The 19339-nt window shown below is 38.4% G+C and overlaps 1 protein-coding gene across 5 annotated transcripts in view; it reads left to right on the top strand.

Moving 5' to 3' along the window:
• Positions 1 to 19339, top strand: part of RAPGEF1 (Rap guanine nucleotide exchange factor 1) — a 183053-nt gene that overhangs the window by 68367 nt on the left and 95347 nt on the right. For 4 of the 5 annotated variants that reach the window (XM_031954875.1, XM_031954874.1, XM_031954877.1 and 1 more), the window contains exons 2-3: positions 16860 to 16999; positions 17608 to 17721. In XM_031954875.1, the coding sequence (XP_031810735.1) occupies positions 16860 to 16999; positions 17608 to 17721 (254 nt within the window). The remainder of the gene's footprint in view (positions 1 to 16859; positions 17000 to 17607; positions 17722 to 19339) is intronic. The other variant, XM_031954876.1, reaches the window with a different exon arrangement.

Raw genomic sequence — 19339 nt, 5'->3', positions numbered from 1 at the left:
GGAATTTTTAATCATATGAACTTGAATCTTTATTGAAGTTTGGTTTTTGTGAACTTGGGTTTTGAAACCTGGGAGTGGAAAGAGTTTAAATTTTGTCAATTTTAGATCTAAGTATTTTGTTAAGGCATAATATATGTATATGATGTGTCTTTATATATATATATATATATTTTTTTTTTTTTTTTTTTTTTTCTGAAGCAATTGGGGTTAAGTGAATTGCCCAGTGTCACACAGGTAGGAAGTGTTAAGTGTCTAAGGCCAGATTTGAATTCAGGTCCTCCTGACTACTGATGCTCTTTATCCACTATACCAACTAGCTGCCCCTCATACATGTATTTTTTTATAACTGTGTGTGTGTTATCTTAAAGATCAGATAGGACAGCCACTCTTTTTTATACATATGTCAGAAATGAATACTAGTGTCTGTGGTTCAGCATCAATTCTTCAGACTTCAAATCCCAAATCCCATTGCTTTCTCACTTCAACTTGCTGCTGCTGTCCTTCATCTGAAGGCAGGATCTCCCATCAATAAATCTTGGAATGCAAATGATATTTGTATTTCAGGGTGCTGCCCTTACATACATATACACATACACACACACACACACACACACAGCCTGAGCCTTTATAGTACAGATAGACTAGGTGGGTCATTTTACATTTCTGCCTAGCCTTTTAGCTCGTGACCCCAGTAACTTGACATATAAATAAATCATACACCTGTTTTCAGATTCTATGGGATTCTGTTTTTGGCAACCTCTCTGTCCATATCAGCAGATATGTGTGTTTTCCAGAACCAAAAAGTATTACCAGATACCTTTACTGGGCAGCTGTGTGAGGGAGAGAACAGGTAGAATCATTTTTTTAAAAAAATCTGCATTTGCATCCTTTTGATTTTCTTTTTAGAACACTTGATTAGAAAGGCAGCGTGAGGATGTTGTAAAGCGTATTGTACTTGGCATCAGGAACAATTTGAGCTTCGATTTGACCTCTGGCTTTGAGACCGTGGGCCACTTAACCTTTCTGAACCTTCTTTTGCTCCTCCCTAAAGTGGAGATAATTATTCCTGTCATACCTATCTCTCCAGATTTTTGTGAAGCACGAAAGCAATAATGGATGTAAAAGTTCTTGGCACACTTTAAAACATTTTTCTGTTAACATCAGCTATCTTTTATCATAAGGAGGGAGTCTTGTGTTATGGGAGAACCTGAACAAAGGTTTTCTGACAGTTCCTTCAGGCTCAGTTTCCTGTTATCTTTTTTCCTTTTTCTTTTCCCTATCTAGGTGTGCCAGTGGATAGACCTTAGATCTGGAGTCATTAAGACTCCAGTCCAAATTTGGCCTCAATACTTACTAGTTGTGTGACTGGAAAAATCATTTAAACGCTGTTTGCCTCAGTTTCCTCAACTGTAAAATGAAAATATCTCCCGGTATAATTATGAGGCTAAAATGAAATATTTGGAAAGTGTGTTAATGAACTTTAAAGTGCTAAATAAACTTTAAATGCTAGCTATCATCATCATTATCATTGTAGTTATCTATAAATTGGGGATAATATCCTTTAGATTGCAAGGATCAGAGGAGATGTCTTTGCATGCTGTCTTTGTCCAGCACCCATGGTAAGAAGGTATCCTTACTCAAAGATGGAGCAAGAAACCTAGAAGGAACCCGTCAGGATAGGAGAAGCCGTGTGATGTGGTGGTTAGAGTACTGGTCTTGGAGTCAGGAAGACAGGGATTCAGATCTCTTCTCAGATATTTACTAGATGTGTGATGCTAGGCAGGTCACTTCTCCTTTCTGACTTGTAAAATGAGAGTTGGATTCAGTGGCCTCTTAAGGTCTCTCATGGTTCTAAATACATGCTCCTTTGACCTCTTGAGTTTATTATTGTTTACAGGAAATTCTCAATTCAGAGGTCTCTGAATGAACATCCTTCAAAGTCCCTGAGACAGGTGAACAGTCACAATTGTATACTAATTACTGAGAACACCTGTGACACCCATGTCACACCTGGGACAGGTGTGAGCATGAAGAGCTTTGTGCCTCAAATTTATTATAGCTCTAAAAGTTCAAAGCCATAGCCTAATGAAGCAGTCCTGCAGTGAACACTAGGAATAGACTATATCACTGGGAAATAAGCCTCCCCTCCCAGTGTCAAGTGTCAGACCCTGTGAGCTTTGCTGAATGTGGATCATACCACTCCTCTTTTTGATTTAAACTTCAGATCGAATATTTTTTTTAAGCATTTTTTAGGAATTTGTGTAGGAATGATGTGTAGCCATCAGCAAATGTGAACATGAATCTAGTATTTTTGTCAGAATCGAATGTGATCTACCCTTAATAAAAATGACAACATGTTTGTTTTATAGCGTACACACTGTTAGCTTACTGTTCCCAACTCACTTGGGAAGGAGATGGTATAAAGAGCAGTTTTCAGACTAGGAGGTTAAAGAAAAAAGTTTAATGTCTCCTCCACTTTGACTTTCCACTGATACACATCAGACTTGGGATTCAAAACTTTAACCTGTAGAGCTGAAGGTCCTTTAGAGATCATCCTGGTGATGGATATAATATTGAAAGGGACACTTGAGATCATCCAGACCAATTTCTTCATTTTACAGATGAGACAACTGGGTCCCAATGACTTTGTTCACTTTGTGGGTTCAAACACAGGTTCTCTGACTCAAATCTAGCTTTGTCTACTCTACAGATGATGAAATGGAGGCCAAACAAAAGGAGTGACCAGCCTAAGATCATAGATCCATGGTCATTACTGGAGCTGGGGCTCAAACTCAGATCATGAGATGTAGAACCTTTCAGGACCTTAGAGATCAGACAAGACAGCCACCTATTCTTCTTCCATTTGGGGCAGGACTGAGTATCAAATGACTATTTCAACATCAATTCTTGTCTTTGAATCCCATTGCATTTTCCACTTAAGCTTGCTGCAGTGGTTCTTCATCGGAAGGAGACAGACTCTTCATCACTGAGATCTTGGAATGCAAATTTACCAGTATGAAAATGGTGTCTGTACTGCATTGTGCTATCCTGAAGAACAAAGGCCCTGTCTGAAGTATTCTACTTCATTAGTGTCTTTACTTTACTGATCATAGTTGGTGGTCCATAAATGGTCTTATGAATTTTTAAAAGGTATTTATTAAGCACTTATTATATACAAAGCAGTAGGGGGTACAAATAGAAAAGTGCAGACGTCCCCTGCTCTCAAAGAGCTTCTCTTCTAGTGGAAGAGGCATTTAGGTGTTCTCTACTACAGTTCATATTTCTAAAAGGCTCTTGTGATTCTTAGGGTGTTCCTGCCAAGCAGATTATAACGGAGCATCTGGAATGGCATTTCCACTGATAAAAATAGTTTGTTAGCACCAGGGACATGAGTGTTGCAAGTATTCTTTTCTGGTCCTTAAGTAGATATGGCTGCTGTGGAAATGGGGGCTTTCTCACTTGCAGAAGCAGTTGCCAGGTGGCTTTCTGGGATGATGGCTGCAAGGGGCAGGTCTAGAAACCACCAGAAACACTGGTGGTCTGGGGCCCACCACCATTCCTGGGGCTCTTGGATTTATCTGCCCATAGATGGCAGTTTGGTCAGTGCTTGGTAAAAAGGTTTGTTTCACTTCAACATAAAAAAACCTTAATTATAAAAACTTTCTGGCAAAGAAATGGGCTATCCCTGGAGATATTCAGTGAAAGTTAGGTGGGTCATCTGTTGGGAAGGTTGTAGGCTATACTAGAAAACTCCAAAAATCCATTCTAACACTAAAATCCATCTTTCAGTAATCCACAAACATGTGTCTATGATCCCTCATTGGGACATGGAGGTGACTCTATGCTCTCAAAGCTAAACCAGCTGAATCCAACTTCTGGTGCTTCTTATCAGTTTGGAAAGGTTTTGAGTGTAGGCCTCTACCATCTGAGAACTTGCCTAGCTAATTTTGGAGAGGTTCATAACCAGATTGGCCCAAGGATGATGGATTTTTTCCTAGTAACAGCTGTCAAAGATCATCTACCAAGTCACACAGGAGTTGCATGTGGATGAAAGTGGTTCACACACACTGACAACTCACTCATCCTAGAAGCATTTAGTTGGTCTATAAGTATTAAGTGTCTACTATGTGCCAGTACTTGGGCTATAAAGAAAAACAGAAAACAGTTCCTTCTCTCAGGTAGCCCCCAATCTAATGGGGGAGACAACATACAAATAGCTGTGTACAAATAAGAAATCGGACAAAATAGAGTTAATCAGTTAGAAGGAACTACAATCCTGTCCTGTTGCATATAAAGTGTGACTAAGTAAGGGGGTTTTCCAGGTGAGGTTTCAGGAGTCATTCTCAGTGCTAACTGACCACATTTTTTGTATTCTCATGTCACAAGGGTCTTACCTGTCCTGAACCCTACCATGTGTGGGTGACCTCTTCTAACATAACTCTGTGTTTCATTTTGACTTTGTGGAAAGAAATGCTCTCATGGTAAAACCTGGTGGAATTCACATATACCTTTTACTGTGTACTTAATATTCATCTCTTCTCATTCTTCTATGGGGTAGGCAGTATTTGTAGTTGAAGCAGCCAAGTGATGCAGGCCACTGGGAATCAGGAGGGACTTGATTTCAAATCAATCTTGGTTTCCTTATCTGTAAAATATGAATAATAATAAATAAAAATAAGTAATGATTAAATAATAAATGAATAAAAATAAATTTTAAAAACCCTGCCTTTCAGGGTTATAATGAAGATCAAATGAGATGATCCTTGCAAAGCATTTAGCGGAGTCTGACACAGAGTAAGTGCTTTATAAATGCCATATTGATGAGGATAGTGGTGGTGCTACTGCTAGTGATAGTGTTCATGGGAAAGCCTTCCTTATTTACATTTTTAACCAACCCTTTGAAATTCTTCTGTCCCTTTATGTCCCTTGATTTAAGCTTTCATGGAAGAACTTCTTCATCTTACCTCCACTTTCTCGTCATCTACTCGTCATCCACATCCCCCTTTCCATAGCCACCAACCCTTTCCAAAGTTAACAGGAAAAAATAATGATAAATGTTGGAGGGAATGTGGGAAAACGAGACACTAATACATTGTTGGTGGAGTTGTGATCCAGCCATTCTGGACAGCAATTTGGAACTATGCCGAAAGGGCTATCAAACTGTGCATACCCTTTGACCTCATAGTGTCTCTATTGGGTCTGTATCCCAAGGACATCATAAAAAAGGGAAAAGGCCACATGTATAAAAATGTTTCTAGTAGCCATTTTTGAGTAGACTCAAATTCAAATCTGGCCTCAGACATTTAACACTTCCTAGCTGTGTGACCCCTGGGCAAGTCACTTAACCCCAACTGCCTCAGCAAATAAAGAAAGTCACTTAACCCCAATTGCCCCCAATTAACTCCAAGAAAGAAAGAAAAAAGAAATGATCAGCAGCATAATTTCAGAAAAGCCTGTAAAGACGTGAACTGATGCTAAACAAAGTAAGTGGAACCAGGAAAATATTGTACACAGCAACAAGATTATGTGATAATCAGTTCTGATGGAAGTGACTCTTCAACAGTGAGATGATTCATACCACTTCCAATAGTCTTGTGATGGAGAGAACTATTTGCACCCAAAGACAAGACTGTGAGGCCTGGGTATGGATCACAACATAGTATTTTTATCTTTTTGATTGTCATTTGCTTGTTTTTTTTCTTTCTCCATTTTGATCTAATTTTTCTTGAGCAGCATGATAAATTTGGGGGATATATAGAAGAATTGCACATGTTTAACCTATATTGGATTACTTGCTGTCTAAGGGAAGAGAATAGGGAAAAGAAGGGAGAAAAATTTGTAACACAAAGTTTGCAAGGGTGAATGTTGAAAGTTATCTTTGCATATATTTTGAAAATAAAGATCTTTTTATTATTTTTTAAAAAAAGTTAACAGTGACCTCCATAATAAGTCCCTGACATTTCTATCAGAGCCTTGATCAGTCAGTATCACATTGGACTTGCCTGAGCAGGTTATTGAATCTCTTGGAGCCTCAGGTTCCTGATCTGTAGAAAGGGTGTGTGTTGCCAGGATCAAATTAAATAACAAAGTGCTTTGCCAACTTTATGCACTATGGCAGGGGTCCTCAAACTACAGCCCACGGGCCAGATGTGGCAGCTGAGGACGATTATCCCCCTCACCCAGGGCTATGAAGTTTATTTAAAGGCCCACAAAACAAAGTTTTTGGTTTTACTATAGTCCGGCCCTCCAACAGTCTGAGGGACAGTGAACTGGCCCCTATTTAAAAAGTTTGAGGACCCCTGCATGGAGCTGTCAGCTATTATTATTAATGATGTTAATATGGTTTTATTCAGTTAATTCTGGCTTCATAATCATAATAGCTCCCTTTTAATGATCAAGCACAGTGAGATAATAGTACAAATATTATTATTGATCCTATTTTACATATGAGGAAATTAGCAAAGTTGCTTATCCACAATTCCATGTCTAGCATCAGAGCCAAGACCAAGTTTTCTGACTTCAAGTCCTTTGCTCCTAGCATTGCAATTTGCTGTCAGCCTGTGAAAGGTTCAGAGATTTCAAGGCACATTACAGAAAGCTTCTCCTAAACTGACCTTACTACAAGGTTCGTTGATAATAAATAAACCACTAAGAAAACATTTATTTATAGGAAAAGGCCTTGCATTGGGTGTAGGCAGTCCAATGGATCCGCATGGTCCTGTGGTTTGGGGTTTTGTACCACCATAGAGAGAGCTCTAGGCTTCAGTCCAGTGTGACCCAACTCCAGTTGCCTTCCCATCTTATACAGAGTGGCTCAAATAAGCCTGAACTCAGAAGTTGACATATTTCCTATAAAGTCAGAGACTCTCATCATGAATATATTCATTAATCATTTTAAATCAAGGGTTCTTAATCTGGGGTTAAGTTTTTAAAATATTTTTATATATTTCAATATAAGTGGTTTCCTTCATAACTCTTTGTATTTGATCCTAATTCATTTAAAAACGGTATATTCAGAAGGTGTCCGTAAGGCTTCATCTAACTTCCAAAAGGACCCATGACACAAAACATGGTTAAAAGTTCTCATTCCAGATGTTTTTCTGTATGTCTTCCCCTCTTTCCCTCCAGGTGAAAAGGCTAATACCCTACATAAATCATTCCCTCTATCCTCATCAAAGATACCATTTATTCAAGCCTGATATTCTCTTTTGAGAGAATGACTATCAGAAGGCTATCAGAAAATGCTGCCCCTGAGCCCAGAGCTGGGAAGAAGACAGTTCTCTTGCCTTGTAGTGAAAGCTTTCTGCCTTTTCCTGTGAAGTCTGAATTAGACACGTGCCGGCTTGGGGGAGGCAGCCATATAGTCCTCAGTAGAACTATGACTCAACAGCTGGGAGCAATCCAAATCCAGTCTGGAGAGGATCCTTTCCTTGAGTAGAAGGATGGACCGAACAGCTACAAGATCAGCATTTTTCAACTTGAACGAAAACAGCCAGTAATCTGAAGGACATAGTGAGCCCACAGAGAAGGAATTTGCCGTGCTAGTTTGCCTTTGAAACCATACCATGCTAGAAGAGAAATAGCCAGGCAGATGTAATAGAGGGAGAGGAAGGCTTCACTTTGGGAAAGTAGCCAAAAATGAATTAATCTCTTTCTTCTTGCCTAGCCGAACCCTTCCCCCCATTCATTCACTTTGCCTTGTTTTACATGGGGTCGGCTAAAGTCGCTATGAATGGAGTAGCCAGAGACCCAGAGTTCCCCTCAGAGCAGGCTTTGAAGTTCTCAAGCTGTTTGTATAGGCAGAGCATTCATCACCTGTAGGTAGGCGCCCCTAAGGAACAGGGGGACAGCCCTCAAGCCATTCAGTTTGACTACAGGCATTTATTGTGAACCTCCTGTGTGAAAAGCAGGATAGGGTAAGGGATAGAGAACCGGCCTCAGAGTTAGCCTTACATCCTAACCAAGTGACTCAGAACATACCACTTAATCTCTGTGCCTCTCTCTGCACCCCCATTCCTCCCACCCTCTTAAGACTTGTTTGATTATGAACTCAAGGACAGGGACTGCCTTTCTTTGTATCCCCAGCACTTAGCACAGTGCCTGGCCCATAGTAGGTGCTGAATATAAATATTTATTAACTGAGCAGCTGACTCTTAAATTGCACAGCAGCTGCTGACCTGCATTAAGAGAGAATTTCTTCCCTGGGGATTTCCTTTGCCGATGAAGTCATGGTTCCAACTGCAATAGTGCAGATGCTAAAAGATGCTTCAGAGAGGACAAAATGGAGGTATTCCTCCCCTCACTAGGTTTATATCCTACTGGATTGATTACCTGGTTAGCCTCCCGGAAATCACGTAAATCAAATATAAATTGAATGTGAGAGCTGTTAAAGGATAAATAAAGGTACCATTAAGACTTCTTCCTTTTATTGGCTTTTTTCTGTGTCACACAATGAAATTTCTTCCATCCTTGAAAAGTCTTCCCTTAACTGGTCTACCCTGTCCAATTACTGTCCCATTCAGGAGTGTGCTAGTAAATGTGTAACAATGGATTATCTCAAAGCATGACACAAAACAAAACATTTTGTGTTTAATTTGCATTATTAACATTTTCTTCATCACTTTCTTAAGTCTAGACAATCAACAAAACAATAAATCAAGCTTTGATGGTTACTGTTTGTCAATTTTCTGAGGGGAAAATGCTCACATTGAAAATTTAATAATCTGTCTCAAGCCTGGTTGAGCTGGCCTCATCCCACCCTTGGCAATCCCTTTCCTTGCCTTCACTGTTAAATCTCTGGAACTACATATGTATGTATATTCTGTGCCTCTAGTTCCTCATCACTCAGTCACGCTTTGGCCCCTTCCACTCTAACTTCCACACCCACTACTCTAATGAAACCCTTCTCAAAGGTTAACAGTGACCTCTCCGAAGTAACTGACATTTCCATCAGGCTTTACGGTTTACCAAGTGCTCTAACCCTCTCAGTAGGCACTTCAGGCATTATTATCCCTATATCACAGGACTAATAAATTCCAGCTGAGGTTCCAGAAGGCCAAAGTACATATAGAGGAGACCATGAGTTAAGGCAAAATGTAAGGCTGCAAAATAGGGGTCATCAGTGTGCTACTTTGTGTGTACTCCCATTTCCCTATATACTGGCCCTTCAAAGAGAGTTTCCAACACATTGAAGGTATTTAGGATATGTGCTCTGCAGGCCCACTCATTTATTGAAAGACTGTGCCATAGGATATTGAACTTAGGGACAGGGACTGATTGCTTATGAGTCCTGACCTGGCCCTTGACATGTCGGTTTCCTCATCAATGAAATGGGAATCATAATGCCTAAAATACCCATCTCCCAGGACAAAATAATTGAAGCATGCCTTTAATTCCCATCTCAATGGCTTTCATTTATTCAGAAGACCATCTACAATAATAGGTGCCTCTTGTTCTTTCCACCCTTTGCCTAGCATTCAAAGCTCTGTATTTTGGTGCCATTCTTCCTTTCCAGGCTAATTTCATATAAAACCTTTCAATATACCTGGACATTAGGGTCAAGCCAGACAGTTCTCCCACAACATGCTCTCTGCTTTCCTGCTCTTTGTCTAGGATGTCCTGTCTCCCCCCTTCAATATCTTTTAAAATTCAGCTTACATGGACTTACAAGTTCATGAAGATGCCTGCCATCCCTTTCCTCAATCAGTAAGATTCTTTTATACCACACATGAATAGCATGATAAATTTATGAGAGTCCCAAAGGGAGATTGAATCAAAGCCCCTACAGTCAAATCTTGAATCTATAGTTGCAAGCCCAATTCATTGATCTTCTCTTTCTCTATTTTATGCAAGTAGGCCTTTAGAGATATAAATTTCCTCTTATTACCGCTTTGGCTGCATCCCACACATTTTGGTATGTTGTCTCATTATTGTCATTCTCTTGGATGAAATTATTGATTGTGTCTATGATTTACTATTTTGCCCATTCATTCTTTAGGATGAGATTATTTAATTTCCAATTACTTTTGGTCTTTTATTGAATGTAATTTTTATTGCATCGTGATCTGAAAAAATGCATTTACTCTTTCTGCCTTTCTGTGTTTGATTTTGAGGTCTTTATGTCCTAATATATGGTCAGTTTTTGTAAAGGTTCCATGAACTACCAAGAAGAAAGTTTACTCCTTTCAGTCTCCATTCAATTTTCTCCAAAGATCTATCATACCTAACTTTTCTAGTATTTTGTTTACCTCTTTAACTTCTTTCTTATTTATTTTGTGTTTTCATTTATCTAATTCTGAGAGTGCAAGGTTGAGATCTCCCACTATTAGTTTTGTGGTCTATTTCTTCTCACAACTCTCTTAACTTCTCCTCTAGGAATTTAGATGCTACACCACTTGGTGCATATATAGTTAATATTGATATTGCTTCATTATCTATGCTACCCTTTAGCAAGATATAGTTTCCTTCCTTATCTCTTTTAATTAGATCAATTTTTGCTTTTGCTTGATCTGAAATCAGGATGGCTATCTGTTTTTTTTTTAACTTCACTTGATCTTGAATCTATAACTTAAAATCTGTGTGACCTTGAGTAAGCTATTTCTTCCATACCTCAGTTTCCTTATTGCAGAGTAACATTGTGGAAAATGCAATGAATTTGGATTCATAGGACCTAGGTTCAAATCCTTTCTCTTCCTTTACCTTTTAAACTTTTTTTTTCAACAAACAGAAACCTTTTCTTTCTCACTTTCTTCCCAATGGGAAAAAACAAAACTCTTTAATAAATGTTTAGTCAAGCAAAAAGAAAAAAATTCCTGTATTGAGCATGTCCAAAAAAATTTCATTTTCTTCCTCTTCCTTCCTGTGTGATCTTGAGTGAGACACTTCACTTTTATAGCTCTGAGCCCTATGAAATTCTACTTCGTATTAGGTCTCATGGGTCTCAATTATCTTACCAGTTGTATGACTGTGGACAAGTCACCTAACCTCTCCAAGTTATAGAGCCTGAGGATGAAGTCCCAAGTCCTTGATTGACATGTGGTTGTCTATACATGTTTATGTGTTGTATTCTCCTGTTAGAATCTCAAGTTCTCTAAGGACAAGAATAGATATTCTTTCAGTCTTGTATTTTGCTTGAATGATGCTTTGCTCACTATAGGTTGAATACAATTGAATTAAGGGTGTTTGACTTTTTCAGTGATATTGGGGAAAGGCCAATAATTCACTTTATAGACTCCAAAGGTCCCTGGAGACTACTATTGTTTTTATAGCCAAGTGGGACTTTTTTTCTCCCATTAGTATGAAATTGCCCATACATCTTGTTGTGAGTTAAACTGGTTGTGTTTGAGTAGACTCTAGCCCACTTAAGAGTTATAATTTGGTTACTTATCATTATTAGCCATATAAGTTTGGAATTTGTTCTTGAGTTAAAAAAAAAATAGAGTTTCTTTTCAAAACAAATTCCCCCCATTGTATAGTAATCTTTCCATATACTTCTTTTATTATGTCACATAATTCATTATTAACATCTCAAGTCCCCAGCTTCACAAATGCAGCATTCCTGGTAGCTACAGCACATCTTTTTTTTTTTTTTTTTTACTTCTTAGGCAAATACAGTATCTCCTCACCTAATACAACTTGTTATTTGTGAAGGTAGTTCAGGTCACCTGAATAATAGCATCTCCCTACTTTGATCAGAATTTTACCAGTATTGCTCAAAGTTTCCTTGCTGAATTTCTACTTTGAAAACTTTACACCTCATCTTAAGTTGGAATTTGTTATATTCTTAGCTCTCTTGGTTCACTTGACTGTGAATTCATCTCATTCTCCTTTACTAAGTCATCTTCCATCTTCCCCCTCTATGAACATTCTCATTTTTGTGATCTTATCCAGTCTCACTAGTTCAGGATCATATCTCTGTAGGTAACTCTCAATCTAAATGTCAGATCCAGTCCATAATTAAATCCAAGTCATAGCCTTTCCATTGAACTCATTCCTACATTACTAATTCCAGCTGGAGATCTTTTCCCAATGGTCCTATCTAGATAGGAGCATTTCAGACTCAGAATGTAATAATCTTCCCCACTATGGTTATCTTTCCTATTCACTTAGGTCATAACCTGGGATTTTTCCTTCTTTCTTTCTTGTCCCTCAACTCCTACATTGAATCAGTTGCCAATTTCTTGACTAAGTATCCATAACAACTTCCAGCATCTGTTTGCTTAGTATAGAATGGCTCAATAGAAAGAGTGATGGATTTGAAGTAGATTCAAATCTTGACTGATACTTCCTTCAAAAAAGCTTTTTTCAATGAATAAAAAAAAAAGAATCTGTTTTTTTATTTCTTACACCTCTCTCCCATTGGGGGAAAAAAAGAAAAAACTTGTCACTAATATGCATAATCTTAATAGCTTCTCACAGTTGCTTTACTTCCACAGGGAATCCATACTCCCCGGGGTTGCCAAAATAGTCTTCCTGAACTTGCAAAAAGCTGGTGTTTCCTCTTTTGGTTCCTCCTAAAGAATAAATGTTTCTAAGTTAATTAGATTTCATTTCAGGTCAGTGACCTTCATTAGAATATAAGATCCATAAAGACAAGAAATGGGATTTTGGGGGTTGTTTTTTTTGTTTTTTTTTTTTTTTTTTGCCTTGGTGTTTCTATCACTTGGCACAGCTCTTGAAACATAGGAGCACTTAGGAAATGCCTGTTTATTGTAACTCCTAGTTCATTGATTGATCTGAGACTGGGCCAGCCCAGGATTAGGCCATGGATTTCTCCATCCCAAATTAGAAAGGTCCCATAGGATAATCCATTCTTTACTTGATAGTTGCTGTGTTTACCGATGATTCATTCTGGTTAGGGCCAGGACATACACAGCTCATGGTTTCAGAGGAGAAAATGGTTCATTCATTGGGAGGGAAGGGGTTCCTTGATGCACTAGAGGAATCAAATGAAGTTTTGCTATTTTGTTGAGCACGCAACTTTCTGGAGAACATTCCTCAGTTCATTCGGGGTGAGAGTGGTTACTGTAAGTACTTAAAAATAAAAACATTTAAAAAGCTGCTCCCTGCATCTAGAGGAAACTGAAAAATAAAAGTATGTATAGAATAATTTTACACACACACATATATATAAATACATATATACATGCACACATATATAGTTACCTTTCATCTCATGGTAACCATCTCTAGGATAAGATAATGAGGAAGGAAGAAAAAGAAATTTACATAAAACTTTTGTTGTATATTTGGAGAGAATAGCAAGTTGTATGTAGTAGATTTGCAGTTTCACATGCAATTATTTTTTTTTATTGTACTATGTTGTGGAAATGCTCATTTTGTCCTGTGAATTAAAAGTAAAAGAAAAACAATTTTAAGACCAAAATAGTCTTTCCTAAAGCATATGCTTGACCATGTCACTCTTCTGCTCTAAAGCTGTTTAGGTTTTCCTGTTGTCCCTACCTGGTATGTAAGACACTCAAATATACTCAGACACTTAGATGGATTTGCATATGCATAAAAGTAGATATTCCCTCCAGCAGTGCACATCACAAAATCTCATGACTGTCAGGTCCTGTGAATCTGGTTCTAATGTTTGCCACAGGTTGGCCCACTCTGTACGCTTGGGGAATAGGGAGTGGTTCTCCCTTTTCTATGGCAACAATATACCAATAGACCACATAGATAAACCATCATTTAGCCAGGTGGTTCTCATCACATGACTAGCCCATCTTCTTTTCCAATTACATATTTCTTTGATGACACCCAGTATTACCACAAAATTGACTTATATAACTACTTTCCCACTTATGTAATTTTTTTTTTTAATGAAAATAGATGTCATCATTAATGAAACTACATGTAGGGAACAGGCAGGCTTTTGCAGATGATGCTCTGTATCATCTTTATCATCACAGAATTGACTGGAAGATGGAGAGTATATAAGATCCCATTGTGCTTATTGTTTATTGTTTATTTAAAAAAAAAAAGATATACTTGATTTAGCAGCAAAATGCTGCAATTAAGGCTATCTTCCAAGAAATTGCTTTCCTTTGTACATCAGAGGATTCTAGATGTTGAGCAAGAAGGGAATTTAAAGTCATCTGTTTCAATCCACTTAATTTGCAAATGAGATTTACAGAAAGATTCTGATTTGTCCAAGTCCTCTGACTCAAGAGCCAGTGCTCTTTGCACTGTGACAAGGTATAGCCTCCTAAAGAAAATGAGGAGAGAACATGACAGGAACCCATGCAAAAGTCTGGAGAAAATGACATGGCAAGCAAAGGAATAGCAAGTGATACAACTTGGCTAGAATAGAATGTGGAAGGGAAGAATGATGTGAAATCATTCTAGAAAGATGAACAGAGCCAGAAACAGAACAGAATGGAGCCAGATTATTAAAGGGCTTTTAATTTTATTTTTATTTTCAGCTCCAGATTCTTTCTTTCCCTACTCATTGAGAAGGCAAGAAATGCTAAATTCATTATACATGGATATTAAAAAAAAAGTTTCTACATTAGCTAGCATTAGCTAATGCTAGGAGGGGGAGGATGAAGAGCAAGAAAAATAGTCTCAGACACGTCCTAGATGTGTGACCCTGGGCAAATCACTTAACCCTGTTTGCCTCAGTTTCCTCATCTGTAAAATGAGCTGGAAAAGGAAATGGCCAACCATTCCAGCATTTTTGCCAAAAACAAAAACAAAAAAACAAAACCAATTGGGGTCACAGAGAATTAAACGTGATTGACCAACACCAGACCTAACACATAACACTGTCCTGTACAGGAAAAGGCAGGTAAAGTAATAGATTAATCTCTTGAGTGTGACTTACAGCAGCAGACATTCTGACTTAAAACTTGCTCTAACAAGGCTTTGAAGTCAAGACTAGAAAAAAAGAAAGGATGTATATGCATAAAAATATAGCAGCTTTTTTGTGGTGGCAAAGAATTGGAAAGTGAGGAGATGCACATCAACTGGGGAATGGCTGAACAAGCTATGGTATATGAATGTAAAGAAATACTATTGTGCTGTAAAAAATGATTTTATGACAACTAAAAAATAGTTGGAGTGGAATAAGGGTCAGCAAAAACCTATTAACAACATCAATTTTCTCATTTCTAAAATGGGGATTTGGTTTAGATGATCATGAAGATCCATTTTAATCCCTAAATTCTGTGCTTTTGTGATTTCAAAAAGACAGGATCCCCAGGATGTTTTGCCCTCCTACCCCCAGCCATTCCTTTCAGAAGTCTTTTTAGTGAGGGATATTTTTTAGTGGTGTTGAGAAAGAAGGAAATTAACCTTTCTCTTAGAGCTGTGATTAAGACTGAATTGATCTAGCTATGTAGTCTGTATGAGGTTTGGTGCTTTTGCAGTGTTGTGCTTATATATTACAAAATTTTTTTTTAACTTAATAGCCTTTTATTTACAGGTTATATTCATGGGTAACTTTACAGCATTAACAATTGCCAAAACTCTTGTTCCAATTTTTCACCTCTTACCCCCCCACCCCCTCCCCTAGATGGCAGGATGACCAGTAGATGTTAAATACATTAAAATATAAATTAGATACACAATAAGTATACATGACCAAACCGTTATTTTGCTGTACAAAAAGAATCAGACTCTGAAATATTGTACAATTAGCTTGTGAAGGAAATCAAAAATGCAGGTGGGCAAAAATATAGGGATTGGGAATTCAATGTAATGGTTTTTAGTCATTTCCCAGAGTTCTTTCTCTGGGCGTAGCTGGTTCAGTTCATTACTGCTCCATTGGAAATGATTTGGTTGATCTCGTTGCTGAGGATGGCCAGGTCCATCAGAACTGGTCATCATATAGTAGTTGTTGAAGTATATAATGATCTCCTGGTCCTGCTCATTTCACTCAGCATCAGTTCGTGTAAGTCTCTCCAGGCCTTTCTGAAATCATCCTGTTGGTCATTTCTTACGGATATGTTACAAATTTCAAAGGGATGAATCTGTCTAGCCTACTCCTTACCTTTGAGCCAAAGGGCACTCATTATTAGATAATTCCCAAGGCCAGATTAGCTTATCAGGACCTTAGATAAGGCATCCCTCTTTCTAACTAAAGGATAACTTAATGAGAAGGACTTGAACTTTGTGTCTTTTGCCCAATTCTATTGTGTAAATTGACTTAAGTTTTATTTCAATTTTTATAATTTATTTTTTTCTAAGTTACAGAATTCCTTTCTACTGTCTTTTAGAATTAGAATGAGAGAAGAGAATCCTCTCTTCATCTCCATTCACAGATTTTCATTCAATTTCACCTGTTACCTTGTCTCATCTGAGATCCTAAATAGGAAACTTCTTTTATTTCTGAATTGGGAGAACCAAGGACTGAACTGAGAGCCAAGAAACCCAGAGATGGGTTTGGTGTTCTGCCACTTACCTAGCTGTGTGACCTTGGAGGATACTCATTCCTCTCTCTAGGTCTCAATTTTTTTGTCTATAAAAAACAAGGAGGTTAGACTGCACAGCCTCTAAGGACCTTGTTCATCTCCAACATTCTTTGAGCTACTTTAACATATTTTTCCTTCTTGTGTTCATTGCAAGCCTATAAAGTTAAAAAGATCTCAATCTATTAGAAACTTTTTCTCAAAACTCTTTGCCTTCTCTCCTAATTCTACAACCCAAAGCAACCAGCTGACAAGGAGATTGCTGGTACTAAGATTTTTTAGATGTCCCTCAGTAGATCCTTTCTCTGTCCAAGAAATTGGATGCGTCAGAAAAGCTGGAGAGTCCTTCTCTATTGGGTAGATTGCTCATTGCCACAAGCAGCAAGCTTGACCTGGTCCATTCCCATCCTCGCTCATAATGCTTCTACCTGGGATTATTTTCAGATTCCCAGCGCTCTCATCTCTCCTCCTTCACCATGAAGCTGATGGACAAATTTCACTCGCCCAAAATCAAGAGAACACCATCAAAGAAAGGAAAACCAGCCGATGTGCCTGTGAAAACTTTTGAGAAACCTGTGAACAAAGTAAGTAGATAAATGGGGCTTCTCTGCATCTTCTCTTGGGTTAGTCTTTACCTGCTCACCTTTATCTGCTGGGATTGATAGGGGCTTCTGCTGTTTTAAAATTGCATTCCCTGGAAATGTTCCTTCTATTGCACCTATTCCATAGTATTTCATTATTTTAGGAGAGGCCTTCTGAGTTGCAGTACTATAACCATCCAGATGGCCAGTGTGTTTAATTTTTATCAAAAGCAAGGTCAGCTGGCCCAAAACCATTCTCCTTTTCTAGCTTTGTAATCCTTTGAACATTTAAGCAGCTCTTTGTGGAATTTGCCTCATGTTCACACCCCTCCGGTGCCACCACCTTCCCTCCCCAAGGTTTCCCACGTTCCCTGGCGTGCGTATGTACCACCATGGAGTTTATGATTTCCAGATCATCTCTTGGCTTTAGGATGTGCTTTTAAAAATGCAAAGTCTTTGAACCTTCGCCAAAGATGTCCTCAGTTGCTGGTAACCTCAACAGGGAGAATCCAGCAGATGTATTGAAACAGCTGCTGATGTTGTTGACCCCTCCCTCCAGCCTAAAATGGCCATTTCAAGCCCTGTAGGAATCCAGGTTTCCTCTCTTCCAGGAGGCCACAGACAATTTTCTACCAGAGGGCTACCCTCCTCCCTTGGATCTGGATCACCAAGCAGTACAATTTATGTCCACCAGTGCTGTGGTTCCCAGGTCTCAGAGGCAGAAGGTCAGTGTGACATTAAGAACAATTGGGGTTGCCTTCGATTGCAGTGAACCCTGATCCCATTGTTGGGGGGGATTAAGATAACCTATTCACCTTTATGTACTGGGTTCTCTGTTTTCTTGGGGTTGGGTGGTGACCGTGGGTTCAAAGAGCATTAAGGAAACATTCCAAGGGGCCTCAGATGCTATCTTAAGATAAAACGGAGCTGGCAGCCCCAGTGGTCCTTGGGCAGTACTCCATGATTCCATGTGCAACATTCTGGAAGCCCTTTCAATTGTTGGGTTGGGTGAAGTGCTCTTTGGAGTCTCTTCCTGGTAAGTGGGTATGTTTTATCTCTTAACAGCTGTTATCCCAATAACCAAAATTATCTGAATAGCTCAAAAGGGAGTAGGACATTCTGGAGAGAAGAGAGGAGGGAAGATATGGATTATACTCAGGGAAGAGCATGTATCTTTTAAGGCCTTGAACTTTACTAGCAGAGAATAAGTCTTAAGAGAATAAGAATTAAGATGTGAAGGGGACAGGCAGTGGATTCACAATGTGCCAGCAAAGTAAAATTCTAGTAGCATTGGAAAGGCCATTCAGCCAGGTTCTAGTAATAGACTTTATCTGCTCTTCAAAGACTGCCTACTCCAACGTGGAGTGACTTATTCCCCAAAAGTTGGCCAATTAGTGAATTTTTTTTTTAATCTGTGGTGACTTATCCAGAGGAAATGAAAACTGGATATCATATTGGAGCTATACTGAAGATCACATCTCTGGTCAGCAAATAATTAACATAATATCTTCATATTGACTTGAAATTATAAGTTTTTTTTTTTAAAAGCTTAATGAATCAGGACCAAAATAAAATAAACCTTAAAAAGAAACAAACTCAAATGACTGTCAAAGTTAGATTTATAACCATCAGTGGTGATGCAACTGGCCTTTAAATGTTGGTGCTTTGTGTTTTTGCCTTGACCTGGAGTTTTATAGTGTGACTGTTTTTCCTTTTGTGTTTAATTCACAGAGTACCTTAAGGAAATACTAGATAACTATGTTTGGCCGTGAGGGTGAGGGTAAGATGGAGGAAGTTTTATTGTCTTATAATAGAGTGAATTTTTTTAGATGAACTTTCCCCATGGCAAGGGAGATCCTAGGATTGAAAATGAAATATTTGGATTTTGCAAGAGCTGATCTAAAATCCAGATTATAAGACCATGGTTGAGTAATAAACCAGGAAATTTAGTCTGGACAACAGTAATTTTTTATTAAAGCTTGTCTAGCTCTCCTAAAGGAGAGTTTAATATTGAATGCCGAGGAGAGCGAAAGATGTCATATTGCATCAATCTAGACAGCCCAGCTTCAAATGATTTACTAACAGCCTTGTTCAAGCTTTGCCTGGAGCCCATTGAAATATTATTGGGTTTATTAGTAGGACACATGCACCCTTTGGCTTTTTTAAGGAATAATCTCTCTTTAAAGGGGCCTGGGCATACTGGATATTCTTCTGTATATACTGTTCTTTTTATCATCATCTGCCAATTTACTGCAGAGAGTATTTTCACATACATTTGAATGTATAGAAGCTTTTTTTTTTTTTTTTTTTTTTTTTTTTGCTCAGAGAATCTTGGATGCAAAG

The sequence above is a fragment of the Sarcophilus harrisii genome, chromosome 2, assembly GCF_902635505.1.
Source record: "Sarcophilus harrisii chromosome 2, mSarHar1.11, whole genome shotgun sequence".
Taxonomy (NCBI): Eukaryota; Metazoa; Chordata; class Mammalia; order Dasyuromorphia; family Dasyuridae; genus Sarcophilus; species Sarcophilus harrisii.
The sequence above is the reverse complement of the archived record's forward strand: the minus strand, read 5'-3'. Positions and strand labels throughout refer to the sequence as shown.